At 33.0% G+C, this 19,598-nt stretch overlaps 1 protein-coding gene and 1 long non-coding RNA gene across 2 annotated transcripts; one reads left to right on the forward strand and one right to left on the reverse strand.

Moving 5' to 3' along the window:
* Window positions 1–938: 938 nt before the first annotated feature.
* On the forward strand, window positions 939–2,073 carry LOC139514919 (uncharacterized). The gene is made up of 3 exons (XR_011662752.1): window positions 939–1,021; window positions 1,112–1,220; window positions 1,970–2,073. It is a non-coding gene; the product is annotated as an uncharacterized lncRNA (long non-coding RNA).
* A 12,741-nt stretch (window positions 2,074–14,814) lies between these two features.
* Window positions 14,815–16,491, reverse strand: LOC139517084 (uncharacterized). Its single transcript, XM_071307751.1, has 2 exons — window positions 16,332–16,491; window positions 14,815–15,490 (listed from the first exon to the last, which is right to left on the reverse strand). Exons 1-2 carry the CDS (start codon window positions 16,411–16,413, stop codon window positions 15,003–15,005), a joined length of 570 nt encoding a protein of 189 aa, XP_071163852.1. The 5' UTR covers window positions 16,414–16,491; the 3' UTR covers window positions 14,815–15,002.
* Window positions 16,492–19,598: the final 3,107 nt, after the last annotated feature.

The following is a 19,598-nucleotide window of genomic DNA, read 5'->3' on the forward strand; positions in this document are numbered from 1 at the left end:
AAGTCGTAGAGACCTAGGATCTTCACCATTCATCATCAATTCATGTGACTTTGAAAAATACCTCAAGGTCAAATGTGTATGTTGACCTTGACCTTTGACCTAACACCTTGTTATCAGAACAACTCAGAAACCATTATATTTACAGAAGTTTTAAATAGTGGAAAATGTTTGGGTCATTACGGGGCAACTTTGTTACATTTTGACCGAAGAGATTTGACCTTTTTGTAAGGGGCATAACCCCTGTTTTAGGTTTCTGAAAAGACAAAATCAGCATTTACTATATAACCAAAGGTCCTAGACCCATGGGGTCTTCAGCAATGACATTGGGGACCAATGACCTTGACAAAGGTCAAAAGGTCAAAGGTCAAGGTCATGTACCAGATAGCGAATTTAGTGATTTTAACCTTATTTAAGGGATTTTCAATGTGTTTTAAAGATTTTCAGTGTGTTTTAAAGCTGTTTAAGGTTGACCTTGACCTTTGACCTTAAAACTTTTAAGTCGATATCTCAAAAACGATTGTACTTACAGAAATAGTAAATAGTGAAAAACGCGTTGAGGTGGATGAGGCGCAACTTTTTGACATTTGACCGAAGAGATTTGACCTTTCTATAAGGGGCATAACCCTTGTTTTAGATTTCTGAAAAGGCAAAATCAGCTTTTACTGTATAACCAAAGGTCCTAGACCCATGGGGTCTTCAGCAATGACATTGGGGACTAATGACCTTGACAAAGGTCAAAAGGTCAAAGGTCAAGGTCATGTCCCATATAGCAAATTATATGTTTTTTTTACCTTATTTAAAAGATATTCAGTGTGTTTTAAAGCTTTTCAATACATTCTACGTCTATTGGAACATGTATTTTACATTACAAAAGGAAAGACCTCTCAATTGTTCAAGAACAATTGACATTTTAATTCTCAGTTCTATTTCTTTTTTAATTGCAGGAAGAAGACCACCATGAAAGATAAACCAACGCCTTACTGTTGTTTTAATCATTATTATGACAAGGGTGAATGCAAAGGTAATTACATTTTTTTTTACTTCTTTCGTCATAATGATTATCACAATTCTATCATGCTTAATTGAATTTTAAATCTGAATTGTTTTACAGAATGTAAACCAGGAAGCAAATCAACGGATGGGAAGAGATGTATTCCTTGTTCTCCTAACACATACGGAGACATTTGCAAACACAATTGTAACTGCGAATTGAATCAAAAGTAAATATCGCAATAAGTTAGATTCTTTAAAAACATGAACATGAACCGCAAATACCAAGAAAACTTTGCCAAACGTAACATGTTAAAAATTTGATTAATTTAAAACAAAGAAGATGCAAAACCTGGTTAATGCATAGTGAATTGGAACTTGTAATATAAGTTGGATAAGCTTATTTTGTTTCTTTGAGGTTTTGAAAGACAATATTTTTCGGAGCTTGATCAAAATATTATTTGAGTCATAAGATATACATCTAACAATAATACATCTTACAAAGTCTACCTAAACTATTTTTTCCGTATCCATACTAAGTCCTGATCAAAAAGTTATCTAATAAATATCTCGTTGTGTCCCGTGGTTGACTAAAAGTTAGAAATGTTGAACGCTTCAGTATGATTGTCGTGCCAATTATATGACAGTTAATCTTTATGTTTGATTTATTTGCCAAATAATTTGGAAAATGATAAGTTTCATATAATTGAGATATTTTGCTCCGAGTTGAACTATGACTTTTAGATGAAGAAAATCAATAAAAGCGATGTTACTTTATGTGTTTGTGTTTTTGGCTGTGCATGAATTTTATCTACTGATATCAAGCTCTAAAAGTCTTAATAAAGAAAAAATAGAATAATGCAAAGGTAGGCATCTGTAGGTCACTTAGTCCATACTCATAGCAAGCTTAAAGGCCCCGACATGACTTCTGTAAAACACTTAAAACGATAAAACTTACTAATTTCATTTTTTCAATTAGATGTGACAGACAAATTGGTTGTATAAATACTTATCCAGCATTGAAAACTGAAACTACCATACCAGTCAAGTTACCCGTTACACATGAATATACAACTACAAAAGGTATTTTAATAATAGAAAAAAATATGGGTATGCTTACCGATGAGACAATTCTCTACCAAAGAATTTAACTATTATAGATCACAGTACGGCTCTCAACAATGAGCAAAATTGATACCACACAGTAAGCTATAAAAGGCCTCGAAATAAAATAAGGTAAAACAATTCAAACGAGAAAATTAACGGCCTGATTAAAATACATAACAATAAACGGAAAAAATTGATATACAGCAAACGACAGCCACTGAATTTACAGGCTCCTGACTTGGGACAGGCACATACAGAATGTGGCAAAGTTGAACATGTTTGCTGGCGCCAAACCCTCCCCTTACATGAAAGTCAAAGAGTACAACACATATACACTCGCACATTCAAAACTAGTATCATTTTCTTCTTTGATTAAATTTAATGTGTCTCAAGTCGGATATTTTCTTGTCAAATAAATTTAGTCAACTTTGCAATAATGTAAGTCTCCTTTGTAGTTACTTAAATCGACAATTAGAAAATTATCAGACAAGTTAGGGGCAGAGTTTGGTGTTGTCTCACATAATTTGTTCATTCGTTCAACTCGTAAAATATTGCTGTTTGATTTAAAAAAACATAATGAGCAAAAAGACTTTACCGATGTTTACTGGGTATGTACCGTAAGACGATAAATATACGTGTGGAATGAATGTATCATTTAGAATCATATTCAAAACAGTGTGGCTGTGGCCATTGATTGACAGCCTAAATTATCCCATTGACTGGGACAGATTATGTGAACGTTTGTCTGTAACGACCATTACTCACTATGTACTTGTTAAAGACACTTAAACTGTGAGGTCACCAAAGGTTCTCAAAACCTAAATAGAGTAATTCGAAAAATTAACCAGGAATAACACGATGATTTGATTTATATCAAGAATATAAATCAAAACATAAAGGTTATTCCTGATTAATTTTTTCGATTTTTTAATTATTAAAGGCGTTAAGAACCTTTGGTGGTCCCACAGTTTAAATTCTATAATAAGTAAGTAGTAAGCACAGTTACAAGTTACGAATTGACAAGTTACGAATTAAGAATTTTGATCCCGTTGGCTTTCCATAGTCTCAGATCCAAGCGAATGGTCAAAGAGTTTTATTTGTCCAATATGCAAAGCAGATGATAGAAAAAAACCTGAAAATTACAGGGGAATTGCTATATAAACAATGATATCGGAATTTGGAAAACTGTTTAATATTATTTTAAACAACATATTTGACCTTTTCTTACGGATGAAAATAATACAATTCACGAAACTCAGATAGGGTTCTCCAAAAAAGCACGTACCTCCGACCATATTTTTGAATTAAGATGTATCATTGAAAAATATTTAAAGACTGGAAAATAAAAAAAAATATTTTTTGTCGATTTTTGAAAAGCTTTCGATAAAGCCATACACATTGGTATTATGTATAAACTACAACTTATAATAAATAATCTACGTATAACAAAGACAGATTATGTGTAAAAATAAATGATAAAATGACAGAGTTCTTTGTATCAGGGGTTGGTGTAAGGCAGGGGGACGTTTTTAGTCCAAAATTAAAAATTTTCATAAATGAACTTCCAAAAATTTTGCTGGAAAAATCCAAATCAGTTTGTTTAAATAACGAGAAGATAACATGCCTCCTGTATGCTGGTGACCTGGTCATTTTTTCCGGCAGAATCTAGAGCAAGTCAAACTTGATATTTTATATAACTATTGTAACGAATGGTGTCTTGATGTGAACTCCCAAAAAACAAAAATAATAATGGACATTTGATAAAAGATTACTTCCATATAGGGGAGGAAAAATGGCAGCACTCCTTTTGCGCCAATTACTGTTTTTCAGGGGTATCATTTGCGCCAAAAAAAATTTTTCAAATGTATCAATTGCGCCAGTTTTCGGAACTCATTTGCGCCAATTTACCTGAACACATATTGATCGTACATATTAAAGATTAATATATATTTAGTATCATTTTTGTCTGAGTGGAAATCTTGCGCATATACATGAGACAGACCCACAAAAGTTAGAGCGTCAAATACTACGAACAGCATGCAAAAGAAAAGCTACAGAAAATATATCCGAAAGACCAGCTAAGATCATATGTTCACAGCTATTCCATCATGAAGAGGAACAGCTACAGAAAAATGACTTGAAGTGCATAAGACAGTCTATGTACAGAGAGAGAAGATAACTGTACCCTAATAAAGAAGAAGAGTTTGTTTTAGTAAATGATATTGAAAGTGGCATTGTTATTCTCGGTTGTGAAGCTAACTTGAAATTTCTTTGTATGCGGGGCAGAAGATGTTTTTGCTGATGGAACATTTAAGTGTTGTTCGAAGTATTTCCAGCAATTGTATGCAAAACATGGATTCAGGAATGGACATTTGATTTATATTCCACTTTTTATATTGCCTTTTGTCTTCCAAATCAGGAGACTGTAATAGAAAAATGTTTTCTTTGCTTAAGGAATGTTTTTCTTTAAATTGGCGCAATCGTATATTTTATTTTTGGCGCAAATGATACCATGTAATTTTAAAACAGGTGGCGCAAACGTAGCATTAGAGAAAAAAAGTTGTGGCGCAAAAGGACGCATTTTTGGCGCAAACGGATCTCTCCCGGAAAAATAGACTGTAAAGCAATATAAATACTTGGGTCTTATAATTCCAAATACTGGTAAATTTACTGAGGCTAGAAAACAACTTTATCAAAAAAGTCTTAAAGCCTTTTTTAAGCTCTATGGTGACTTGAAATCCTCAAGTCCTAGTATTGGTACTTTTCTTCATTTATTTGATCATTGTATTAAACCTATTATTTTATATGGTTGTGAGAACTGGGGCACTATTAATATAACCCCTAAGAGAAAATCATCATCTCTCTTTGATATATTTAAGGACTGGGAATCTGAAAAACTTCACCATACATTTTGTAAATATATCCTTGGTGTTACTAAATTGTGCACTAATATAGGAGTTGTTACAGAACTAGGAATATATCCTCTTTACATAGACATGTTAAAACAAGTCTTTATGTATTGGCACAGACTTGAGAATTCCCCATCAAACCTGCTGAATAATACATGCGTATAAGGAGTATACGCATTTACATAGCTTAAACAAAGGCAATAATTCCTGGTACACTAATATACTCTTTTATGGGGAAAAGTTAAACTTTAATTTGGCTTATTGTAAAACCCTAAGTAAATATAAATTTAAAAAATCACTTAAACAATGTGTCCGAAACAGTTTTCTTGAGACTTGGAAAGAAACCAGAGATTCCAGGGCCGTAACTACCTATGAGGCAGCCTTAATTTTCTACACTATTTTTTATTTGAAGTAATAAAATGAAATATTGACAATATGTACACGAAAAACTTGAATTTATATTACAAACAACACAAGTTTACAGTTTTAACAGTGTTATCATGATACGTGATACATGTATATCTGTCATTTTCCGGATTTATTTTTACCGAAAGTGAACCGTTTCAGTAAAAAAAAAATTCGTGTGGCCGTTCGTCTGTTATTCAGTATTCGTACGAGAACACATATGAAACTTTACTTTCGACAATTTTGAATAAAACTTAACTATTCACATTTGTTTAGGGGCTTCATTAAGCAGAGGAAGTTCCCTTTCATCTTTTATGATATCGGAAATTCGTTACCGGCTGAATCAGCTGTTGGGTCATTTTTTTAACGTCTCCCGGCCGATCGTACGAGAACATTATGGTCAATGCCTTAGTAGTTAAACACTCCCATTCGTTGAAGTTGAGACTTTCTAATATAAGTATAAACTAGTTTAGAAAGTCCTTTGTTGTAGTTATATACATGTCTGTTCAGCTTTCAACAATATTGAAATTCAAGGTCCTCGACAAAAAAAAATATCTTGTTTTCTATGATCTTGCTTTATATGTTTTTTTTAACTTAACAGTTTGATTTCTAACAAAAATATCTTTAAATACAGATAATAATGGTTTGTATAAAAATTGCTTCAATGATCCAGCAATACTGATGTTTCTCAAAGTAAGGAAATCGAAGGAAAGCGGGTGATTTTTAGCCATATTGAGAACTAAATCCGCGGTCACAATGTATTTAATGTTGATAATTATAGATCAAAGTACGGCCTTCAAGACGAAGCCTTGGGTCACCCCGAACAGCAATCTCAGTTTGTTTTTTGCATAAAAATTACTTCCAGGTTCAAGCAATACTGATGTTTATTAAAGCAAGTAAATCGAAGGAAAACGGGTCATTTTTAGCCATTTTACTGCGAGAAAAAAAAAACGGCAGGGGGGAGCCCCCCAATCCCCCTATCTTTGGGCCTCAGTCTGCGGCCCCCAAACCTCTGCCTCCCCGGAATTCGAACCCTAGTTACGGCCCTGGATTCTTATTTACAGGATAAAGGTAAATTGAGTATCTCATTTGTTCATTTTGATTTTACACTTTTTCAAAAGTGGGGCGAGTGGGGTATATTATAATGATTGTGTGGCGTTCTAAACTAAATTTTAAGAATTGTAAATGGTTTTACGTCTAATCTAAAACAGCTGGGATGTAAAATAGTTATCCCACTTGGACTTGGTGTGTCAGTGTTAGGGCACCCTCTGACCTCCGGCTATCGGGGTGATCTTATACTGACACACCGCGTCTTCGTGAGATAACTATTACTTACTCAAGTATTCCTAATTTATCTTACGGCATGTTCATTTTTGGTTTGTATAAACGACTGTTAATGAAATTATCAACATACGTTTCTTACGTCTATATTTTCGCGGACAATCGGACTTTATAGCGTATGGAAACATCACACTTTAGCGTAGACCATCATACCTTAACGTGACCATCGAACTTTAGCGTCGACCATCATACCTTAGCGTGACCATCGAACTTTAGCGTCCCCATCGCACTTTAGAGTCCTATACATATATGTTATCTATATATAAGTCTGAAAATTACACCAACAGTGTTAGAATTAGATTTTTCTGCTGACAAACTTTAAAAAGTACTGTTGCACAAAATGTTGCTTATCGTTCAATCTCAAATTGTTCATGAAAGATGCTTTTTTTTTGCTATACGTTTTCGGTCGATGGTTAACTTTTTAGTTTAAACATTGCATACCCATATTATTGGCTAAATAGTGGCGGTCTGCAAGAATTTTACTAGACCGAATCTCATAGTTTAATTTTTCACACTGATTTATTAAAATACGTTTTTAACTTGCAAAGTAAAGTGTTGAATTTAAAGAAAATGATAGCTTTAATGTTCGTTCTTATCAAGATAGTTACAGGCTTCAACCAGTTGCAGGTGCATATCAAGTGGTAAAAGAAATATTGAATTCTGTTTATTAAGTCTGGTCACGCATTATCTTCCTCGATCAAGTTTGAAGAAAATTCAATTTTTCATAAACAAATCAACGGTTTTAAGGGAAGAGGATACTATTATTTTACTGGACTATAGGACACACCAAAGATTAAATTTGAAATATATCATGATACTAGTATATTGAAATATGACCATTCATGATAGGTACAAAGAGCGTATTTTTTAAATTAATTTCATAGATATACATTGCGCCTTTTGGTTTTTTTTTTCACAAAGTACTACATATTTTCTTTATCATAATTGCACAGTAATGTTGAGGAAGTTGAATCATTTTGACAGAAATATTTAAATAGTTAAGTTTTTACCTGGCTAATTAACAACTAGATTGGAAGATTCTTGTTTCGTAAGAAATAAATCATATTCTAGGGTCTTACCATTTTAATGTTTCGCTAAAAGCAAATATTAATTGTAACGAAAAGAGAGCTAAAAGCATCAATAAGCCATCTGTGCAAACTGAAATAAGAACCGAATTCTTTTTGTTGATAATAAAATGATGATTCTCGTAAAGACCAATACATTTGACGTTCCCTTTTTGTATGACAACTATATATATATAGCCAAAAGTAAAATAGCAAAAGTCATGGTCACTAAAATCAATAGCGGATTTAATGCATTGAATTAAAATGACAGTGCAGGAATATACTGTGCATGCTCTTTCATGGGGTCAATACCCTGTAGATCAAGTTTATCCATTGATCATCATTTATTTGTCCTTTTCAAAACATCAAAGGTATTGAAAGAAAAGTGCATTGCCGTTATATAGACAATAAAAGGGCATTGACTTGACATATCAACGATATAAGGATGAGGCTTAGAAACGGGAAAATGCCTTTATACTGCAATCTAAAAAAAACATTTTCAATTGTTGTTTAATGTGTTAATGTTATTATTTGATTTAAATATTGGGAAACTTCCCCTTATATAAAAAGGCCTCATATATCATGCAGGCGTAGAAATGTTCAACACAATGTCATCACGGCCGACACTCGGCTAACCGAGAGATTGGTCGGTTAATCTATATTGAGTATGCGGCTATATGGAAGATTGGTCTGTTAATCGGGTTGGCTATACGTCTGTTAAGAGTAAAACGCACAATTTAATGTTAAACTCTATCAAATATACAGATTTTTGGCATATTATAAGAATCAAATCAAAAAAAGAAAAGTGTCTGACAAAATGATATCTATCATAGAACATTTTCCACCTTTAAAAATATTTCATAGTCTACGCAGTTTTCAGTAAAAGTAAAAGGCGTCGCGCAAGTATGTAGTATTTATGACTACACGCATAGCAATTGTTTTAATAAAAGGCGAAACAAACAATTTTAGATATCATTTAAAAGACACAAAATACTACTTTGGTTCTTGCATATAAATTGACATTAGTAAATAATTCATAGTTGTAATATAACGTGAGTAATTCCACGTTTTAGTGAAAATTATGGGTTATTAAGTCTGTTAATGGGTTGGACAATTGAAATTGTGTCAGTTAAGAGTTATTTAGCCACGAATTTAGTTTTGCTACCTTTATATTTTCCCATTGAAAAAGTTAAGAATGAGAGATTCTTGAGTAAAAAAAATGATAACACGGTGCAGCACTATCCTTCCAGTAAACGCATTTTTGTTTTGACTTTCTTTGCATTTTATTGAAGAGTGTGTCACTTCAATATAGCGTGATCTGGGTTGGCCGCTGGAATATGCATGAATTTATTATTAACGATTTCAATCAGCCTTAATTTTTGTGTCTGAAAAAAGTAGCATGTTCTCAAATCCGACTGAACGTGTCTTTCTAATACAACACAGGGTACATATAACGTGTTGTCTTTCTCATATGCACATGATATTTGTCACTGGACGTTTAACCCAAATTCGTCAGCATCATCCAATTGGTTCTTTTCTTCTATTACTTAATCATCTGTTGTTTATAAATCATTCTAAAGAAGTTAATGGAAAGGAGCGAATGCAGCTACATTTGGTTGTATTAAGTTTAAATTCATGTTATTCCGTTTATTTACTTTTCTACATAGTTGCAGTGGAGAACTGCAGTTGTCCACATGTAAACTTCAAGCATTTGTTACCAATATGAGTACATCGCAATCCGTTACTGTTTCAACATCCAGGGTGGTTTCATGTCTTTATTCTTAAACAATTGTTGTTTTTTTTCTCTCTTTTTTAGCAATGCATCACTCTCTACTGTCCTTATCTTTTACTTATATTATGTATCTCCATCCAGATTCACGTGTATACATTTGTACCATGAGGGTCCGGATTGGGGTGTTGATTATTTCTGTATTCTTTAAATTGTTATGTTACTTTTCTATACATTTTATTTATCTTACTCATTATTCTTTCTCTATTCTTTATATTTAGGCATCCCAATATATTTTACTTACTGATGTTTAGTTACATTACGACGTTAATCTCTGATTTATATACTTGTCACCAATGTAGATGACAAGTTGGTGTCATTCATGACAATAAAACAGAATCCACAGAATATATGCGACCATTCTCGGATAAAATTAATTTTACTCTAATTTTAACACTTTTTGAAACCACTTTTATCAATTTTCAATATCCATTGCCTATTAAATTGTTAATTGTTCATGTGTTTTGTTTCCGTATATTTTATATTCCATTGCTCATGTTTTGTTTCCGTATATATTTTATGTTCCATTGCTCAAGTGTTGTTTCCGTATATTTTAGCCGCTCGTCTTGAGCCTACCAAATTAACACACTATATAGTAATAAAATTATACTTTTATTGTCATTCATAACTCTTAACAGACCAATTAACAGACCGGGTTTTATACATCCGACCCATTAACAGACCAGGTTTTAAAACAAGATTGATTTATGTCACCAAAATACGGATTTTCGTGTAGATTTTTCACACAATGATATCAATTTGGTTAACACACATAATGCCTGTCTTTTTTCGATGTTCAAAATATTGCATGCAAGTAAATTCAACACAAGTGTCATTTTGTGTACATTTTGTGTGTGTAAAATGTGTATAAATTTATTGATGAGTAACTTGCCTTTTCATTTTATAGATCGTACATAGAAGCTAGAAAAATAATAATTACACCACTGGATTCAGTAAATTGAATAGTTTTGTTAGACATAAATATTTTTTATGATAAACATATATTTAAAAGGCTATACAATGAAACATGCTGAGTTTTCAATGATTTTCTCGATAACACCTGATTAACAGACTTTAGCCAACCCGATTAACAGACCAACCGCCGATATAGCCGCATACTCAATATAGATTAACCGACCAATCTCTCGGTTAGCCGAGTGTCGGCCGTGGTCATGTACGTTACCTGTTGAAACCCGCAATCGATGGTGAACGAATTTATTTGAGATTAGAATGAAGTAAAATATCAATAAAAAAAAAGCATAAAACATAATGATTTATTATAATAGTTTGCAAACCAAAATTATGAACAAGTGGAAAATGTTTTTTTCTTCTTTTAAAAATTGCAAAAGAAATAAGTTTGAGTCACTGATGAGTCCTTTGTAGACGAAACGCGCGTCTGGCGTAAATAATTAATTTTATTCCTAGTATCTATGATGAGTTTATTTGAGTCGTTATATATATTAGACATGTTACGAAAAGGTATATTCTCGACGCTGAGGTTGACAAATTACTCTTTAGACTTGGGGACGGTGTCAAAATAGATAAATATTAAATCATGTGTGTTTGTGAATTCAAATCACATTTATGTAGAACATTATTATGTAACATCCTAATATCATTATGACAATTGCTTTTGTGATATTGTTGGCTATCATACGACTTGAACGGTGTACGCGTGCAAGAGTGGGTGGGCTAGAAAAAACCGGGGGTTTGAGAGTTATACAAGTTCATTCGATTGATAATGTATACATAGTAAGCCAGTTAGATAGTAGTTTTATTGTTGTATTACAGTTCCTGAAAAAGTTCAATTCGCTATACTAATCCCGCACAACGCTAGCGCGCTCTACAGTCTGAATGAATTTTTTTTTCTCTCGGATGTCTCCATAAGCTTCCAATGACTCTGAAGGTTTTGAAGCGCCTTATATCGTGTTCGACATATACCACGGCTGGTAATCTACAACCGTGAGAGGATTTTCCGGTTGTGCTTGAGTGGAGTAATTGTCACCGCTTCAAAAGTTATGTACATGTCTAAATCTCAATTTTCTTATTTAACTGATCAAAATATTGAAAATCGGAGAATGCTATGCTGTGGTGAATACTTTAACGAAGAGATACATGTATCATTTACTGTTGTACGTAGAGTTGAACTCCTACAAAATCAGTTGTCCCACAAGAAATTGCCTAAAAAAGTGACATTTCAATTTTGAAATGGTTCTATTTACAGACCTACAAGTTCAAATTTAGTTTTTTTTTCGGGCAATGGGTATGAATGTTGTTTTTGGCGGCGTGTGTGCTGTCGTGTGTTGGTAGACGTCTTAATAATTTCAAAAACAACATTTTTCAGTGAAGTCATGCGTAAGGGGATCGGTTCTGATTGAGGACATCGTGAATGCGTGAGGGGAAATCTTTGGCTTTGTGACTTTTGTTGACTCAATAAATGAGATCAATGCTGATTAAAAGCACAGATTTATCCTTATACTTTAATAGATGTAAACTGATCACTGATTCAATGAAATCAAACTATTAATTGTTTGTTCAATTTCAGAAAATGCCATTGTTCAAAGGAAAAAGGAAAAGAGGACTGAAATTAACTCTCTACAAAAAGCCATGGAGATACAAGTTATCCCCGCCCTCGAAGCGAACTAAACCCCCTGGGAGTAGTCCTGTCGTCAAATATACGTCACAGAGATCACCACATATATCTAAGAAAATAATATCGCCGATGAAAACTTATTATTTGTTTAAATAAGTCTGGACATTGAGTCTCAAGCACGAGAAAACCGATCCCCGCGAAAAAGTGACCGGACGAACAAGTTATATATAATACATAAAAATAGTAAAATGCGAATTTACGATGACCCATAACGTTACAGTACAACATAAGAACGAACTATAAAAATCAGTTGATTAAGCTTAATTAAGATTGATGTTATACACATTTACGAAAGGAGTTATCTCCCCTAAAATAGTTTATTTAAAAAAAAAAAGATGATTCTAAAAACACAAAATTTGATATTTGTTTAAAGATTTTGATTTATACAATAAATCACCCAATATTCTTTATATTGAATTGCAAATCTGTCTCCAAATTTGCAGATGTGGGCAAATAATCGGTCTAGTTTTTACTTGTAGCAAGAAAACAAAATCGTTGACAACATTTTTTGTCTTTATTCTTCGTGAAACATATTATTAAACCTAGGTTCCTACAATTATTTCAAAATCCAATCTCGTAAACTTTTTAAGCACACTCACATATGTGTTTTTTTCATGAACAATGTAGCCAAATTTAGGTAAGTTTCAACGACTGATAGCTTGAATATAAAGATAAGATGTGTACCTCCCCTCACGCATTCACGATGTCCTCAATCAGAACCGATTCCCTCACGCATGACTTCATGAAAAAATTTAGTTTTTGGAATTATTAAGATGTCTATCAACGGCGGACAGCGCAAACGCCGCCAAAAACAACATTCTTACCCATTGCCCGAAAAAAAAACTAAATTTGAACTTGTAGGTCTGTAAAAAGAACCATTTCAAAATTGAAATGTCACTTTTTTAGGCAATTTCTTGTGGGACAACTGATTTTGTAGGAGTTCAACTCTACGTACAACAGTAAATGATACATGTATGTATTCGTGAAAGTATTTACCACAGCATGACATTCTCCGATTTTCAATATTTTGATCAGTTGAATAAGAAAATTGAGATTTAGAAATGTACATACCGTTTGAAGCGGTGACAATTACTCCACTCAAGCACAACCGGAAAACCCTCTCACGGTTTTTATTGCAGAACCAAATGTTCTGCGTGTGTAGATTACCAGCCGTGTATACCCGCCACTCTGATATACGCATTTTTTTGTTTTACATTTTCTTCTTTCTGCTCGTGGTTTAGCTCTAAGTTGATGCCTTTTTCAAATCTAGTCCTAGCCACCTCCCTCTCCCTGAAAAAACAACTGTTACCTCCGTAGAGTAGTAATAGGTACACATTTATAAAAACGCCATTATAATTTTTTTAGGAAACCCCTAGCATTGTTAGCTTAAATAAAGGAAAGACCCCTCGGTCATCGGTGTTAATGTTCCTATTGTCATTTTCTAATATGAAACGGTTGGCGAATTTCAACAAAACTTTCCCGGAATTTATAAAATACAAAATAGCTACATAAGGTGGTGTTAAGGTGTAAATGCAAAGTCATTGTGTAATGCTTTTGAAACTCTGCAGGAATGTTCAACTGGTGAGTAGTGAGTCATATTTTACACAAATCTCTTATCGTTCTGAACAGGCATTAAATATTTGCCACTGGACGTTATGCAACCAATAATCAATCAATCACAAACACCTTTTAAAGAAAATACAAATTGAGCTGAAACTGTTTAAATTAAGACAAAGTTGGAAGGAAAAAAGGAAGAAAATACATGCCCTCGAAGCAATGTTACCGGGAGTATAAATTTTCTAAACTAGAATGCAACATGTTTCAAGTTGAAATTGTATAAAAATCGTGTTAAGGTGTTTTAAAACAGACCCCGTTAGGTAAAAATTTAGGTGACAAACAACTGGATCAAAATACATACACTTCTTTGTTTGCTTTTCCTAACTATATAAAAATGACCGTTACATATATATTCACGAGCAGGTATAAAGCAGATTATAATACTAAAAAAGATTATTTGCAAGGTCTATCAATTGTGCAAGGGCTCGCCGAAATATTTAACACAAATGTACCCCGTGTCTCCGTTGCATTTACATGACCACTCCCCCCCCCCCCTTTTTTGCATTAGAGTTTCTTAAAAATATTACGGAATTTATTAATATCTATTTCTTATGGTAAAAATGTTTCTGAATATTCGTTCCATACGGTGGTCGATGATGATACGGCTGAATTGCCTCCAAAAGTATCAATGCAGTTATATACGCAGGTACAATTTGTAATATCTTTTGTGTTTTGACACAGTCCCCACATTTAAAGTGTAATTTGTCAACCTCAGCGTCGTGAATATACCTTTTCGTAACATGTCTATTGGAAACAAGAACAGCTTGAATAGGTCGTCTGAATAATTAATTATGATTTCAGCAATTTCTATTTAAATATTCACGAGAAAAATGATATCAGGTCAGTGACTGTATATGGCATAGAAATATACGGTCAACGCATTTTGACTGCTCAAATAGAGCGGCGAGTGCAGATTAAATGAAAATATTATACTGAGTAGATGGGTATTTAATAATGGAAAATGCACATTTAAGGTTGACAGACACTTTAAGATTGACGACCAAGCAACCTGCATATGCTGCCATAGTGGTAAGTTTATTTGTCGCAGTCATTGTTTTAGACAAAACAAAAAGTTTATTATTTTTGAATTACAATGTATTGGGAAATCTGGTAATAAAGTTTTTGTGTTAATAACATGTTTTGTATGTCTGTTGCTCTTCAATCTGTATCGATGTATATGGATGAAGGTAATCGCCTTCGTCATTTTGTTGACATTTTCCGCAAGATAGACTTGATTCGTCACTCCCGCCTGATGATCCCATTTCTTGAAAATTTATTTGAACTTCACAAGCAAGAACAATGTCTTTTTCTTCCGATTCGATTAAATCTTCTTTTCTGTCTTCTTGTATACTGAAGTAGGAATGACGACGACTGCATATAAGATTTGGAGTGGGCATTTCCTCTATTTCATCATATATGCTTTCTGTGGCAGGCGGACTGATTAAAGCTAATGATGTTGCATCTTCCCGGTTCTCAGTGTGTGACTGTTGATTGTGTAGGTTGTGTTTTCGCTTTATACGCCTATAACCGATTCTAACCCCAGCAGTACAAAAGACAAACCAACCCACCAAACCTCCAGCTACTACCACATAGTATATGAAATTGGTTTTAGTGTCTGAAAGTAGAAATTTTCATTTTTCATATTTAGCCTATCAAAATGCAATAGAAAATTAGTACTGGTTGTTACATTAAAGTTTGATTTTCTTTATATTAATTTTCATTTTCTAAATGGTATATCACACTTTCAACACACAACCAAAAATGGGAAAAAAAGGAACAGTGTTCCACTGCCCCCTGTCGATGTACATAGTTTAAATTAATGTCTTAGTGCATAGACTCTTTTTTTTATTCCTAATTCATTTAAACTTTATAATTATCCAACAAGAAATGTAGGCACGATAAAGCGAACAATGTTTATTTCGTGGAACTTGTATATTTCCGAGGGGTTATACCTCCTGTTAAAATAGTTTGTCAGCTTTGATCATCAATCTCTTCCAAAACCTTGCTTATATTTAACATTTTAATACATTTCATAAAAAATCATCACCTGAAATTTTGGATCGAGAGCATCGCTAACAATGCAATTTCCAAACAAAGTCAGGTTCCATTTCCAACGAACATAGCTCCTGTAAATGATTGATTCTAACTCGTCCCAGACATTGTTCATACAAAATTTGATATAAATTTCAAAACAGTACCAGACTGAATTGTAGACTTTGCAATTGTCCATGTAATTCATATTTCCAAGGGGCATACCACCTAAAAAAATAGTTGATCAGATCACTGATCGGCGTCCGAGAAACTGATATAAACTTTTTTTTTAGAAACAACATACAAAATTGGCTAGAAGTGACGGACACATGGGCGTTCGAGTCCATCCCGTACTTTTATGTACATCAAACCGCGTTGCACAGGGGACAATATCAACATATGGATTTTTTTAAACTAAGACAAACCTTGTGGCAGAATATCCTCTAGATGTTGTTTTGTTTCTGTTGTTCTTATATTACTTGTTTTTGTCACGTGCACGTGCTTCATCTTTTTTACTCCATATGTTGTTAATTTATGTTCCAAAATAGCACTGCTTCTATTTATTACTATGGGCTTCAGAGATGATACTATTTCTGTTCAAAATATTAATATTCATCTCTTATAGTTTTTATTATTATGTCAATAGTATTTATGTTGATAATTAATGGTCTTTTTCTTTTGCGTTTTGATATTTGAAGGCAACTTTTATGGCTTTGTTTATATTTTTAAGGGAATCCCAATTTTAAAAATAACATCACCATGCAGATTGTTGTCTTTCCAAATTTTTGTCGTAGACGTTTGAAAAAATAGTTTTTTGTGTGTAAAGTTTATAGCATGTAAGACGGATGACGTAATACAAATATTCAATTCTTCATTTAAATCATTTAATGCTTTCGCAATCATGAAGTTGCAGCAAATTTACATTGATAGAGTGCTCTGGAGATGAAAGCTAAAACCAATCATTGGATTTATATAATTTATTAAATTTTTGAAGACATTACCTTTTGTAGTTGTATATTCATGTGTAACGGGTAATTTGACTAGTATGGTAGTTTCAGTCCTCAATGCTGGATAAGTATTAATACAACCAATTTGTCTGTCACATCTAATTAAAAAATGAAATTAGTAAGTTTTATGTTTCAAGTGTTTTACATTTGTCATACCAGGGCCCTTTAAGCTTGCTATGAGGTATGGATTAAGTGACCTACAGTTGCTAACCTTTGCATTATTTCATGTTTTCTTTATAAAGATTTTTAGAGCTTGATTTAAGTAGATAAAATACAAGCACAGCCAAAAACAAAACAAAAAAAACAAAAAAAGTAACATCGCTTTTATTGATTTTCTTCATCTGAAAGTCATAGTTCAACTCGGAGCAAAATATCTCAATTCTATGAAACTTTTCCTTTTCCAACTGGCAATCAAGCCACAACTGTGAAGAACAAAGCCATGTAATGTTTGGAAAAGTTTTCTTGGTACTTGCGGTTCATGTTCATGTTTTGAACGAATCTAACTTATTGCTTTATTTACTTTTCATTCAATAGGCAGTTACAATTGTGTTTGCAAATGTCTCCGTATGTGTTAGGAGGACATGGAATACATCTCTTTCCATCCGTTGATTTGCTTCCTGGTTTACATTCTGAAAAACAAATCAAAATACAGATCTAAAATTTATTAGGCATGATGGTAGAAATGTGATCGTTTCGAAAGAGGTAAACAAAAAATGTAATTACCTTTGCATTCACCTTTGTCATAATAATGATTAAAACAACAGTAAGGCGTTGGATTATCTTTCATGGTTGTTTTCTTCCTACAATTAAAAATAGATATAGAACTGAGAAATAACCGTATTTGAAAAGACACAAGATGATCTTTTACAGTTCAATATATCATGTTTTCTAAATCTAGGTGGTTTTTTTTTAATGATTGAAATTTCAGGCAATTTATAAAATGCCTGCATGTATCCTTTTAAACAAGCATTATAAAAAATGACTGAAAATACTTCATATGTGTCTTATGGCTGAAATTTGGAAACACACTTAAAAAAATCGCCTGCTTTGTTTCAGGATATTTGCCGAAAATAATATCAGTGAGATATCAATAGCCCAAAGCACAATATCCGGTAAAGAAAATAACAATTACTAATGATTTGGTGGAATTTAATTTATTCTTCAAATACCAGCTAGGAAAGTTTGCATGTCTTTAATTTGTTCATTTTGGCGGAACAGCGTTAAGTATGAACTCCTGTCATGATGGCAGGACAAACTGTTTTTGCAATACAACAACGTTAAAAAAAAAAGGTACAAAAAACGTTTTTCTTACGAAGTGTGTATAAATACGAAGCAGAGAGAAAATATTATGTTTTTATTGATTGGTCGTTATTTATTTCCGTTCAGTAATATAATTTATTATAGTTCATGCATATATACCAGAATGAGAACAACTTGATAATTAACCAAATAGGTATGTTCTGAAATGGACTGCACTTGATAATGAGGAATCCTTAGGAATTTCTAATGACGGTATGAAGGTATGCTCTTATGTTTTTTTTTTAATTTATTGTTGAGAGTGCTACTTCATTCTCTCGATTGAGGCCATTCTGTGTAAAAACATTTTGATAAGACACACACTCCCTATTCTTGACCCCCTTTGCCTTCAACATGATTTCTGCTTTAAATATTTCACTTTCAAACATTTAAATCTTTTTATACCTACACACCAATTTGTACCGTATTCTACCAGTGGCGTAGGTAGAATAGTTTGATATTTACACTAATGCATAGGAACTATTTTGTTTTAAATGTGTACTACCTGTATGTTCATTTTGACCGGACCCGAGTTGTTGGTGTTACATCTCGCATAACCTACCTGAATTTTTTGCCCTATACATACGCTATTTCCTTTCAAATTATCTAACATATCTATCAAAGTGCCCTGTGGTTGTCTAACTGTTTGAATTGTTTTTACATGCTTCGGTGTGATTGTCTAGCTAAACAAGGAGATACACATCTGGAGTTGGTTTCACAAAAAAAAACATAAGACTAAGATTGGTCGTATTAAGTATACTACATGTATTGTTCATGACTTACGATCAACGGAAGTCGTAATTTTGGGGAATTCGAATCCTGGTTTACAAAATAAGGACAACGACTTTAGAAACTTTTTAAGACTGTAAATAATAGAGCTCCTGTATGTTTGATGTCTTTTTAAAGTTAGAACTAGTAAGTTCTCTTTTAGATACAGCAATATGATAGATTTTCCCGTATATACAAGCTTTTTAGACCTACTTATCGTTAAAAAAAAAGAACGAGTCGAACGAGCAGGTTCGTACTCATAACTACAGTAAACGCAAATTATTCCATATTTATGTACCAAATTACACACAGGGTTTCTTTTTTTTTTAAATGTCTTTGACTTTGTCAGGTGTAATTAGATCTTTCCACTATTCAATGAGAGTTATTTGCCATTCTTTACATGACTAAAGGAATACATAGCATGAATGGTAAGTGATAGTGTAACAGTTTATTTCTTCCTCTGTGATATTTATCCTGGGGATAATTTGCCACAGTAATTTTTTCCCATACATGGTATTTCACAGGTAGATTTTTCCAGAAGAGTGAAATTCTATCTGTCTTATGCGGATAGTATTTACCAGAATATTTCTTCCGTTCCATAATGGAATTTAAGTTAATAGA

Source organism: Mytilus edulis, chromosome 3 (assembly GCF_963676685.1).
Source record: "Mytilus edulis chromosome 3, xbMytEdul2.2, whole genome shotgun sequence".
NCBI classification, from domain to species: Eukaryota; Metazoa; Mollusca; class Bivalvia; order Mytilida; family Mytilidae; genus Mytilus; species Mytilus edulis.

Coding starts and splice junctions, on each gene's coding strand:
- LOC139517084 (XM_071307751.1), bottom strand. CDS start 16,413: ATGAAGCACGTGCACGTGACAAAAACAAGTAATATAAGAACAACAGAA. Junction 15,491..16,331: donor AGAGGATATTCTGCCACAAG/GTTTGTCTTAGT, acceptor TTCTACTTTCAG/ACACTAAAACCAATTTCATA.